Source organism: Tupaia chinensis, unplaced genomic scaffold (genome assembly GCF_000334495.1).
Source record: "Tupaia chinensis unplaced genomic scaffold, TupChi_1.0 Scaffold000320_2, whole genome shotgun sequence".
Lineage (NCBI taxonomy): Eukaryota > Metazoa > Chordata > Mammalia > Scandentia > Tupaiidae > Tupaia > Tupaia belangeri.
The window spans coordinates 2633237-2645512 of NW_006159814.1; the positions used below are offsets into that span (position 1 = coordinate 2633237).

Consider the following 12276-nt stretch of genomic DNA (forward strand, 5'->3'; position numbering starts at 1 on the left):
ATATTCCATTTATTCCGTCTGATAATGTGAGTTGGTTTAATTCTAATCTCATTTACAGAATTGGAGATCTATGACTCCTGAAAGTATAATGATGTCAGAAACGAGATATTTGATATTCTTGTTTTCTCACCTGGGCAACTGTACAAATATGATTTCTTTCAGTTTAGGAAATTTGCTTAGTATTTTTGCCTTGCATGTCCTTTAAGGTCATTTTATGTCAAGTAGATAACAGGAACTTATCAACTAGACAGAAAGATAACCGAGGGGTAAGAGAGAAGATAATCTTGATCACCCTTCCGCATTTGTTTTTCCAGGTCACTGGAATTCTCCACATATAGTGCTCAAGGATCTCTACAGAACTAAAAACAGAATGCAGGTCTGTGGGCATGAGCAGAGGGAACTGAGGTGGGCAGGTCTGTGGGTATGAGCAGAGGGGACTGAGGTGGGCAGGTCTGTGGGCATGAGCAGAGGGGACTGAGGTGGGCAGGTCTGTGGGCATGAGCAGAGGGGACTGAGGTGGGCAGGTCTGTGGGCATGAGCAGAGGGGACTGAAGTGGGCAGGTCTGTGGGCAGGAGCAGAGGGGACTGAGGTGGGCCAACACAATGGGAGGGAGAGGGGAGTCTGACTCCAGGCTGTAGGAGCAATTCATCCTGTAGGCCGAGCACGCAGAATCTCAAAGCATCTCTTTGGAAAAGTTAAAATCATACCAAGAAACTTGTGGCAAAATTCCTCCATGTGCATGCTTATAAAACAAGAAGGGGTCTTCAAAAAGTTGGAGGAAAAAATGGAAGTGAAGTACAAGGTTATATGGGTGCAACAAAAATTTGAAATCCATGCATATTTTTTTTCAATACACATTTTTATAAGCTTTTTGAAGACCCGTTGTAAAACAGAACAGAACATACTAGATAAACAACGTATCTACTTTGTTTTAGAGAAGAGTATCATCTTAAATAGCACTTTAACCTCATTCACAGGTAGATCCTGGAAAGAAGAATGGCTGAAGTCTGGGCTGAAAATTTCAGACTATACATCATTATATAATACACCTGTCCCAGAATTGGCTTATTGCATAGCAACACACATGTGTACTTGGACAGCATACTTTAAGTGTACCAGGCATCATGGAAATGCTTGACTGACTGCTCCAGTGATCTGGAAACACCCAGCACAATCAGCTGGAGACGGTGACTCCTTTGAGGTAATCCTGAAAGAGACAGCCTGTGCTCTCTCAAGCTTGGGAACAGCTCTTTTCAACCTCACAACATAGTACTTTCTCAGTGACCACAAGATTGACTGTGGCTTCATGGCCAAGAAATGTCTGCTGGTAAGAGTCTGGCTTCAAAACAGGAAACCTTTAGTGAGAAATGGTTCTCTGCAGCAGAACTTTTTTCCTGCTACAAGGGAGTCTGTACCATAGAAGAGTCTTCTCCTCTCAGTGGCCTGAGCAGGAGCTATTCTGTATTTGTCCAATACTGCCCTAGTTTGTAACAATTGTACAATGACTCACCTGGCTTAGCATTTGGCATAGAAACTTATTTTTAAAATTAATTTAATTTTATTATTTTTATTTTAAGTTTGCTATAGGGCACATGTATTCACCAGAGAGAAAGAGAGAGAGATTGGAAAAGTAAAAAAGCAAGCCACCAGGTCCTGGACTTGAACAGTGGTTGACTATGTGGCAGTCCAGTACCTTACCCCACCATGCCACCTGTTGGCTCCAAAACTATAAAATTTTAATGAAGAAGCATTATTTATTTAATTTTTAAAAGAGATTTTTGCTATAGGGCATGTGTGCTCACTGGAGAGACAGAGAGACAGAAAGCAAGAAATCACTCCCTGGGGGGATGGCCATGCTGCAATTCCTTCTCCTCCATTCTCATGAATTTTGGGCACACATACACATTCTGGTGTGTGTTTTAAACCACCAAGTCCAGGACTCAAATCACCGTCGACTATGTGGGAGTCTAGTGACATCTGCTGATCCCCAAGAAACATTAATAGTTATAATAAGATAAGTCAGGATGCTTATACTGATAGAAACACGAAGTATGGGCCATTGTTGGTGATTATTGAATTAGAGGATGCCCGAGTTTCTCTCTAGTCTTCACCATCCTCTTGTTCTATGTTCTAAAACCACAATATATGTAGCAGGCTGCCTGGACAGAAAGGCAGCCCATGTTTTAACTTGGTGATGCAAAGATGAAAGATGTTACTTGTAACTTGATAGCATACTTCTAAGTGATGTCCTGTGGACAAGAGCAATGGAGGAGGGCCAGGAGATGGTGTGGTGGTTAAAGTGTTGTACTCCCACATGGCCGACCTGGGTTAGAGTCCCAGATTTGGTGGCTTGCTTTCTGTCTGTCTCTTTCTGGAGAGTGCATATGCCTTATAGCACATTTAAAAAAAATAATAAATACATAATTCTTTAAAAAAAATGAAGAATGGAGGAGATTTAGGTGCATTTTGGGAGAGTCTCAGGAAACCATCACATCTCTAAACACTGTGTTAGCTGCACCCTACACATTTTTATGTTTTCATGCTCTTTGAAACATTTTCAAGATTTCTTTTGTGTTTTTTTCTTTGATCCATGGGTTATTTAGAATGTGTCATTTAACTTCCAAATATTTGAAATTGCATAGATATATTTTCAGTTACTGATTTCTAACTTAATTGTTTTGGTCACAGAACATACTCTGTATAATTCCAGTTCTTTTAAATGTATTGAGACTTGTTCTATGTCCCAGCATGTATTTATCTGGGTAAACATACCATATGCACTTGAAAAGAACGTACATTTGTGGTTGTTAGGAGAAATGTCTCATAAGTATCAATTAAGGGGGCTGGATGATGGTACAGTGGTAAAACATGATGCTCTGTGAGGCTCACCCACATGGGGAGGTTTCCAGTTCAAGTCCAAGTAACTATCACATGGTCCTGGAAATCAATTCCCTTCCTTTTTTTTTTCTTTAAAGTTTCTCTCTCTTCCTTTCTTCCCTCCTTCCTTTCTTCTATCCTGAGAGAGAGAGAGAGAGAGAAAGCGAGAGAGAGAGAGCAAGCCTACACCCTCAACATGGTCTCACTTTCCATCATTCCCAGCCAGCCAGGATCAAAGGCAAGCTTGGACACGTGCCTGATATGTACACATCAACCTGGGAACCAGTCTCGATCTTCCACGTGGTTTCCAGCATCACAGAGTAGCATGCTTCTACTGGGCCACTGCAGCTGGGCTGAAATCAGCTTTTTTTATGTGAAACCAAGTATGACACCTCTTACTCCTGCTGACCCTAACTTCTAGCAAAGATCCTACAGACCAGCACAGAGGCTGGCTCATAGTGAATGCTCCAGGATAATTCACTGAATGTTGTTACAGGACTGTGTGCAAATGGATCTCAATCTCTAGACAGGGGACTGGTGCTGACCAAGAATGAAGTTTTCATAGTACTGGGCTGAAAGGAGAAAAATATGGATAATGTGTATGTGTGCGTAAAAGTAAGATAGCTAGCTGTCTTTTCTTGGAAAGGATTATAGGGATTTTTTTTTGTTTGGTTTGTTTTTTGTCTTTTTCTCCCCCGTGATATTTGCTGATAGGTGATTTTTAAAAACCATGTTCTTAAATGCAAATAAAAATTTGGCAATGTTGGCCCTCTGGTCTTTTTTGTGAAATTGTGTTGGTATTATGGACCCAAAGCCTCTGTCCTGAACTATTGCAGATTTCATCTTATGCCCTTTTTCCCAGCTGGTCCTACCCTGCTACAGTGTAGAAACAGCCATTCAATTCAGCAAATCACATTTATGTTTTGTAAGAAATAAATCTGAGTTCAGGACTGTATATGTCCTAAGCCTGTGGTGTCTGTTCCATGTCACTGTTGCTTTTTGTCTGCTTATTCCAGCACCATCTTTCTCAATCCGACATCAGCATAAAAAGCTGAATGAGGCCAAGAGGCAGAAGAGAGAGCCTTTTATTCCTTGACTATTTCCTCTTTAACAGTAACCACAAAACTTTTAAACAAGTTCAAAAGGGCTGAGGTGTGTGTGTGTATATGTGTGTGTGTGTGTGTATGTGTGTGTGTGTGTGTGTGTGTGTGTGTTTTGGGGAAAAGGCTAAGAGGAAAATGGTAGCACTAAATTCTTCTGCAGCCTGGGTGAGACATGGAGGGGTGCTATGTCCCCCTACATTTTGGGGGAGAAAATGTGGCTGTCGTTTTTAGCTTATTTACTTATTTATTCTCAGTGAGGAAGAGAGAGAGGTAGAGAGAGAGAGAGAAAGACAGTGTGTGCACACATGTGCATGCAAACTTCCCAACAGGGCCTTGACACCATGATCCAAGCCCAGCCTTAAGCAGTCACAGATCATGGGCAAACATGCTCAGCATACTCAGGGAGGTCTCTGGACTTGAACTGTGAACCTTTGATATGGGGTCACCACAGGGAACATTGCATTACTGCTGCACCACCATCTGGCCCCTGGAAAAGTTTTTTATTTATTTATTTTTAATAGTTTTTTGCTGTAGTGTGCATGAGCTTGAAAGAAAGACAGAGAGAGGCAGAGAGACAGAAAGCGAGAAATCACCTCCCCGGGGCAATGGACACACTGCAATCCCTTCTCCTCCATTCTCCTCTGGGGATCTTGGGCACTCTTACACATGCACCCGGTGTGAGTTTAAGCCACCGGGTCCAGGACTTGAACCGTGGTCAACCACATGGGAGTCCAGTGACGTAGCCATTAGACCTTCTGCTGGTCCCAAGCCCCTGGAAGAGTTTTTAAGAATCAATAATAATTCTTCTTTGCTAGTTGGTAGAATTCAGCTGTGAAGTCATATGGTCCTGGGCTTTTCTTGGTTGGCAAGGTTTTTTTTTTTTGGAGAGGTTTTTGCTACAGGGCGTGTGCACTCGCCAGACAGACAGAGAGAGAGACAGAGAGACAGAAAGCAAGAAATCACCCCCCAGGGGTGATGGTCACGCTGCAATCCCTTCTCCTCCATTCTCCTCTTGGGATCTTGGGCACGCACGCACGCACACGCGCCCGGCATGAGTTTTAAGCCACCAGGTCCGGGACGCGAACCACGGTCGACTACGTGGGAGTCCAGCAACATAGCCATTACGCTAACTGCTGGTTCCCTTGGTTGGCAAGTTTTTGATGACTACTTTAATCTCCTTATTTGCTACTCGTTTGTTCAGGCTTTCTGCTTCTCTTTGATTCAGTCTTGGCAAGTTGTAGTTTCTAGGAATTTATCCATTTCTTCTAAGTTATTTGATTTGTTGTTGTATAATGGCTCATAATAGCTTCTAATGATTGCCAGGTCCAGAGACCACTGCTGGGGGCAGGGGAAAAGGAGGTAGATGGCCCAGGTCTTGGAAGCCACAGAAGCAAAGAGGAGGAGGATAAAGATAAACTGAATAGATAGAGAAGTACTTGGGGGCCATTTTTATGGGTGAGAGACTCCTGAAAGCCTGAAGCCTGGACCCCATTCCCAGGCCCCAACAGAAAATACTTTCCTTGTGTTCCTCACAAACTTGTGAGACTTGAATGAAATACGAAGTGTGTTATCTCAATCAAGATACTATAAAATATACAAGTTCTAGGCAGTAGTATTCTGCAATTACAGGCTAGTATGAGAATAGTTATGATTATGATAATAATAGTGATAATAATACAAAGTAATATTTCTTCAGCACTCCCCATGTGCCAAGCTCTATACTAAATGCTTTATACTCGGGGACATCAAAAAGGGGGCCAGACTGTGGCACTGTGCTAAATGATGGGCAATCCCACATGGAAAAGTTCCCAGTTCATGTTTGGAGACCTCTGTAAGTTACACTGAGAATGCACTCACCCTCAGTCTGGGTCTGAGGGTGATCATGGCATTGGGACCTTGTCGAGGGGCTGTGTCTATCTGCCTCTCTTACTCAAGGAAAAAAAAATGTGGAAAAACGGAATTAAAGTAGAACTTTATTTGCTGCAAAAAAAGATTTAAATCTATGCAGCCTTTTTCATAATATGCATTTTCTATGAATTTTTGGAAGACCCCCCTCATATATTATTTCATTCTTACAATACAGACATATGTACTTTTGTCACATTCATTTTAGAGGTGGGGACATGGTGAGTTTGCATGGTTGAGTACCTCCCATGAGGTTCTGCAACTGGGAGCACTGGGTCAAGGCCCAGAACTCAGGCCTCACTGTCTCCAGAGCATATGCTCTGCTCCCTCAACTGCACTGGTTCTTCTTCTAGTTTCTGCAATGTTTATTATTATATGTCAAATTAAATTAGCCTTTGGTTATAGAGACCTCATAATATGTCTACCTAATTTATTCTTGCTTTTAAAACTCGATCCTGGGGCTGTTCGCATGGGTATATGTATTCCTCGGGGTGGAAATTGAGAAGCACAGTCTGTACTGTGGCTGGGGTACAGAAGCCGAAGCTGTCAGGAGGCTCCAGAGTGACTGTGGTTGGGGACCCGTTCCCAGTAAGGTGTTTGGTGATGCCATCCTTGCCAGGTCCCAGGTACCAACACTGGCGTTCTCTTCTCCAATCACATCAGTCTTGCTGGGTTTCAGGGAAGAGGAGGAAAGTTGTACGTTGAGAGAGCTGGCATAGGCTGTAATGTTCCAGCTCAATCCATTCATTCCACATGGGCCAACCCAGTTTTTTCTTGGAGGAAGGTTTAAGATTGAATTTCTTTAGTGAGTCTAATCCAGATCCAGACCTTTTTTTTCAGTGAGAAAATTAGGGGGAGATGGATTAAACAAATTAAAGAAAAAGGCAGCTTCCTCCAAATCTCTGAAAGGAAGATCCTGGTACTTTTGATTGTTAAAGAAACAGATTTGTCTTTTCCTTTCATCTCTGCCTCCCATCCCACTTCCAATCCATCCTTGTTCTGGTTATCAGCTCCCACACCTGTGTGGAGACTCCTGCAGTCATCCTGCTTTGCTGGACACCTCCTTAGGAGAATTTCTGAGTGCCACGATGTGCCAGGGCATGGCTTCCTCTCCCCAAGGACAGGTGCGGAAGAGCAGACGGGGTATGTGACAGGCTAGCAGGGAGATAGCCACTTGCCTTACGGGCAGTCTGAGGCTCAGCTTTGGAGCAGGGCTAAAATCTTCAAAGAGTCCACCTCAACATTTGGCCCCCGTTTTTTTTGTTTGTTTGTTTTAAAAAGGTTGGCCTTCTTTTGGTTTCCATCTACATCCCTACATCCTCTAATTGTTCTCATTACACAGAGGATTTAAAAGTATACAGCAGTGTGGTATCCATGTGTACACATACACAAACATGCAGAGACATTTAAAAATTCTGTTCTGGGCTCTCTACATCCCTGGACCTCCTCCCCTCTCCTTGCTGATACGAATCTGTGCTGTGATACCCAAGAGACTGTCTTAGACCTGAAACACCTTCATTTTCTCCTCTCCTGTGCCCAGCTCGGAAGGTTTTCCTGATGCCATAAAGCTCTCATGCCTGGTGAAGCCTTTGCAGGGCCTGGCTTTTCTATCTCTTTTAGCAAACTGAAAGGCTCCTCAGAGGTGGACTTTTAAAAATTCTGCTCCATTTGGTACAGTTTGGTGCATATTTTCATATCCAGTAGAGGCAAAGCTGGAGTAGGGATTAGTGGTATAATTTACTCATCTTTAGACCCTTGGGTAGAGCCTCCAGTAGGATGAGGCTCTGGGAGACTCCCGTGCCCCCAGGAGATCCAAAAAGGTATTGCAAACTGCTTCCGCTCTTTGTTACTGCTTTTATAGAATTCAGCTCATTATTGGACTCAACAGGGAATCTTCAAACCATTAGGGGATAGTTATCCTGAAAATGCAACTTTGCGGTACACTTGTGTAGGAGTCAAAAACTTGTAGTTTCTAATCCCAATCTGGTTAGAAGCCCAGTGGTATCCTGAAGAGAGCTCCCTAGTCCCCAGAAACAGGTCTGGGGTGAGCGCTAAACGTGCCTCAGGTTGCTGGGCTGTGTCATCTTTCATCATAGCATGTATTTATTTATTTACTTACTCTCATGTGGGAGTCCAGTACCCCAACTACCGTGCCACTTGTTGGCGCTCACCATAACAGTTAACGAAAAGGCTTCAGCTAGAAGTACCATACTGTGGGGTTTTAAAACAAAACAAAACCCCCTGCTTGACAGCATTATCAGTTGTCAACCACAGTCTCACTAGTGGGAACATCTGGCTGGTACCAGGAGCCTTGGTTTGCAAGGAGTGTCTAAGACATAAGGCCATTAAGGAGGAAATTGTGGAGTCAGGCAAAAGGTAAAAATACAACAGTGAGAGTCTGACCACCAATCTGGAAGTTTCTGAGTACTCACTTATAGTCTGGAGATGTCCCATCCAGCCACTTCCATTCATTTTCCTGCTCCAAATCTGTGAGGCCGATCCAGTGGCTATCTCTCCCTGCCATCTGCTTTTTTATCCATTGCTGAAAAACACATCAGTGATGGTGCATTAATTACAATGGCTTGGAACAGATGCCCAAAGGTTTTTTGTTTTGTTTTAACATTTAGAGAAAAGGACAATTTAAAAAAAGAGTATGTTTGGGGTCAACCCTTAGTACAATGGTTAATGGCTATACATTGAGAACTGGATCCCACATGGCTTAGAGAGTTCAAATCCTTGCCCTGGTGTCTTGAAAGACACACATGTGCATGTGTGCCCAAGACCTTGATAGAGAGATGGAGAAGGGATTGCAGCATGACCACCCCTATTGGGGGGGGGTGATTTCTTTCTCTCTTTTTTGCATGCGTAAGCATATGCAGCCTTTGGCAATGAAAAAAAAAAAAAAGATGTGTATCAGAATGCTTTTGCATCCCTCGTTCTTACCAATGTTTAGTTAGCAACTGAACCTATTTTTCTCTCCTTTGACCAAACCCTGATTCTACTTGATTTCCTTCAGCAAGGCTCTGGTTATATTTTTTGTTCCATGAGCCTGGTTTGGGTTCTGGGACCTTACTTCTAGTTGTTTTGCACTGCTTTGGGGACTTTGACATTTTTCTTTTTAAAAGCTTACAAGTAAGGTGGACTCTTCTAGATCACCCAGAAACCTTAAAGAATTTTTGCAAGTTTCATTTCCCTTCTGCCAGCCATGCTCTAACAATAGTAATAGCCATGATATTACTAAGTTTTTCCTCTGCACCGGGTCCCCTGTGCAGTGTGTTGCATGCTATGTGTCTTTAAGCCTTTACAACAACCCACGGAACAAAGATGAGAAGTGACTGAGCTGGGGTTGGACCCAGCTCTGTAGATATTTATTTTTTTCAGTTAAGTAATTTATTTAGTCCCTGAGTGAGATAGACAGAGAGATGCACCCCCAACAGGGCCTTTATGCTGTGAGCCTACCCTCAGCCTTAGCCAGCCAGGATCATGGGCAGGTGCCTGCAAACTTGCTGTGCATAGGGAGACCTCAGGATGCAAACCAGGGCTTTCCCCTATGTCCTCAGCATTGTAGAGCATTGCATTCCTGATGTGTTGTCATGGCTGGCCAGGCCTGTATATCCTAAAGCCCAGATTCCTGACCATTCTCATTTGGATGTCCAACTGCAGTCAGCTACTATGGGAAATATCTGTTTTCAGGGTTACATCTGCTGGAGACACTTAGGGAGAAGAAAAACAGCCATAGGAACAACGCAGCACCAAAAAGCGAGCACAGCTGCCATGCAGTGCTCTCGGCTCTGCATTTGCTTGTCCCATGAGTAAATCACTTAAGCCTTGCTGGGCCTGGCTTGCTTATCTCTGAATGTGTATCTTCTAGGGTTGTTGCAAGATTGAAAGGAGAAAATGAAAATGCCTGGTACAATGCCTGACTTATAGGGTGACTGGTCTGATGAGTGGTCACTATCATTATCTGCCCCTCTGGCCTTTCCTACCTTTCCTGACTCCTCTCAGGCTATATTTCTAGTCCTTTGTAACCCACCCTACCCTGATGGTGATCAAGCCTTTGCCTTTCTTTCCACAGGAGCCTGGGGGCAGCCCTCAAGCATTTTCTCTACATTTTGACTCTCCCAACATAATTCCAATGCCATGGATGTTTCCAGTCAGTGAATAAAGCCCATGTCTCCATAATGCAGCCTTCCATGTTTCCATGACATTTGCAGGTGTAAACAGTCCTTAAACGATAGTTTCCCCCAATGAAGTATGCAGTGAACATACCTGTTCCTCTTTCGTATTTATGAAAACGAGATGTGAAGATTTGTCTTCACAGAAAAGTTTTGCATCCTCAAATATTTCTCTCTCAACCGAAAAATAGTAGCATTTGTCTGTGAAGTTCTTCCAGTGAGGTGGACAGCCTAGAAATAGAATTTGAAAACACTGTTTACAAAAGCACAGAAAACATTCTGCCTGTCCAGCTAGGTTTAAGAGGCTGAAAGGATGGCCCTGATTCTGCTCACGCACCAGGAGCAGCCTGGGCATCTTGTGCACAGCATGTGGCTGACCCTCCGACATGCTGGGAGCAAAGATCAGTTCAGAGAAGTGGACTGCAGGACACACAGTAGTTAAAACCCCATAACCAGGCACATATCTATGACTGGGTCTTTCTTCTTCCGTGTCGGGGTTAGTCTTTGCAGTGACAGAGATAACAGAAACAACAAACTGTGGGGTCGGCGCAGATGTTCAGCGTCAGTGTAGAACCATACGGAACCTATAAACAACTGGGTATGAGTTCCCAGAGCCAAAACCAGGCTCATGCAACAAGAAGCTGCTGAAGGAAATCAAGTAGAATTGGGGTTGGGTCAAAGGAGGGAAAAACAGGCTCAGTGGCGAACTGAACATTAGGGTTTTGCCGATGGCTTAATTATCAAGTCTGGAAGGTACCATAACACATTTCCCAAAAGAAATGAAATCTGGGCATCAGTAACAGAAAGTTCCGTCTGCATGCGGAAACAGAGTTAACTAAAGGAGTGGTCTGTCCCCAGGGTGAAGAGAGTAGCAGGAGGACAGGGTGGTGCGGGGTGGCCAGTCACAGGCTCTCGTAGGGAAATGTTCTGGGAGGTGTTTGTCTTCTGAGGGCGTGACTCCTCTGACTAAACAACGCTAGTTAGAGAGAGATGCTGCCTGGTGTGGTCACTCTGCTGGCCCAGTGATTTCTAAATAAAACTGCAGGGATGAAGAGGTGTACGTGCTGGGGGCTGGGCCAGCTCCAAGCACACCCCTACCCCATCCTTATTGGGAGGGAGGGGTCAAACTTACCATTGGCCTCTGGTGCTGAGGTCGGCTCGTACTGCAGGGCCAGGGGCACCACTGCCCCTGATGGGCCTGGGGGGCCCGGGGGTCCTTTAGGTCCTGGCATACCAGGCACCCCTGGTAGGCCTGGCAGTCCCCGTGGTCCAGGCACCCCAGGCTCTCCAACAGTGCCTTGCAGTCCCTGGAAGCCAGGAGGGCCCTGGGGGCCAGGGAGCCCATCTTTGCCCGGTGGGCCCGGGGGGCCTGGGTCCCCATTGGGGCCCTGAGGGCCAGGCTTCCCAGGGGATCCACGAGAGCCTTTGGGGCCCTGTGAGCCTTTGGAGCCTTTGCCGCCACGCTCTCCAGGGGGGCCAACTGGTCCAATTGGGCCTCTTTCACCAGCAGGGCCTGGTGGACCAGGCTCCCCTTTCTCTCCTTTCTGTCCTTTGTTGCCAGTTGGACCAGGGGGTCCTTGGGATCCTCTGTCACCTTTTGGACCTCTGGGGCCAGGAGGACCTAAAAATACAGAATAAATTAAATAGCATAAACATGAAATCCATTGTGAATAACTGAAGAATTCATCTTCTTTTTTTTAAATAAAAGAACTATTTAATTTAATTTTATTATTTATTTATTTTTCATTATTTTATTTTTAAAAAATTTGACCAGAAAGCGAGAAAGGGAAAGTAAGAGAGCAAGCTGCCAGGTCAAAGACTCAAACCATGGTCTGCCATGTGGGAATTCAGTGCCTTAACTACCACACCACCAGGAGGCCCAGAATATATGTTTTTATAATGATCTTCAATTAAAAAAAAAAACCTGGCATACCAAATATGTACATAAGGAATGATTACTTATTGTACTGCTGTTGACTGCTGTTACAAATTGAATTCATATTCTTATATTGATGTTCATATTCTATATTGAAGTCCTAACCCCCAATACCTCAGAATATGACTGTATTTAGAGATTGGGTCTTTGAATAGGCAATGAAGTAAAAACAGTTATTGCGAGGGACCTTAATCCAATATGAGTGGTGCCCTTATAAGAAGCGTGGCCATGTGGCCTATACTTACATGGCCAAACTGTCAAATAAACATCTGGACTTTG

General features: G+C 44.1%; 1 protein-coding gene across 1 annotated transcript in view; it reads right to left on the reverse strand.

Annotated features, from left to right (window-relative positions):
- Window positions 1-12276, reverse strand: part of COLEC12 (collectin subfamily member 12) — a gene marked incomplete at its 5' end in the record, with an annotated part of 43133 nt that overhangs the window by 5987 nt on the left and 24870 nt on the right. The window contains 3 exon segments of the mRNA XM_014588992.2: window positions 8319-8428; window positions 10156-10292; window positions 11194-11682. Of these exon segments, the coding sequence (XP_014444478.1) occupies window positions 8319-8428; window positions 10156-10292; window positions 11194-11682 (736 nt within the window).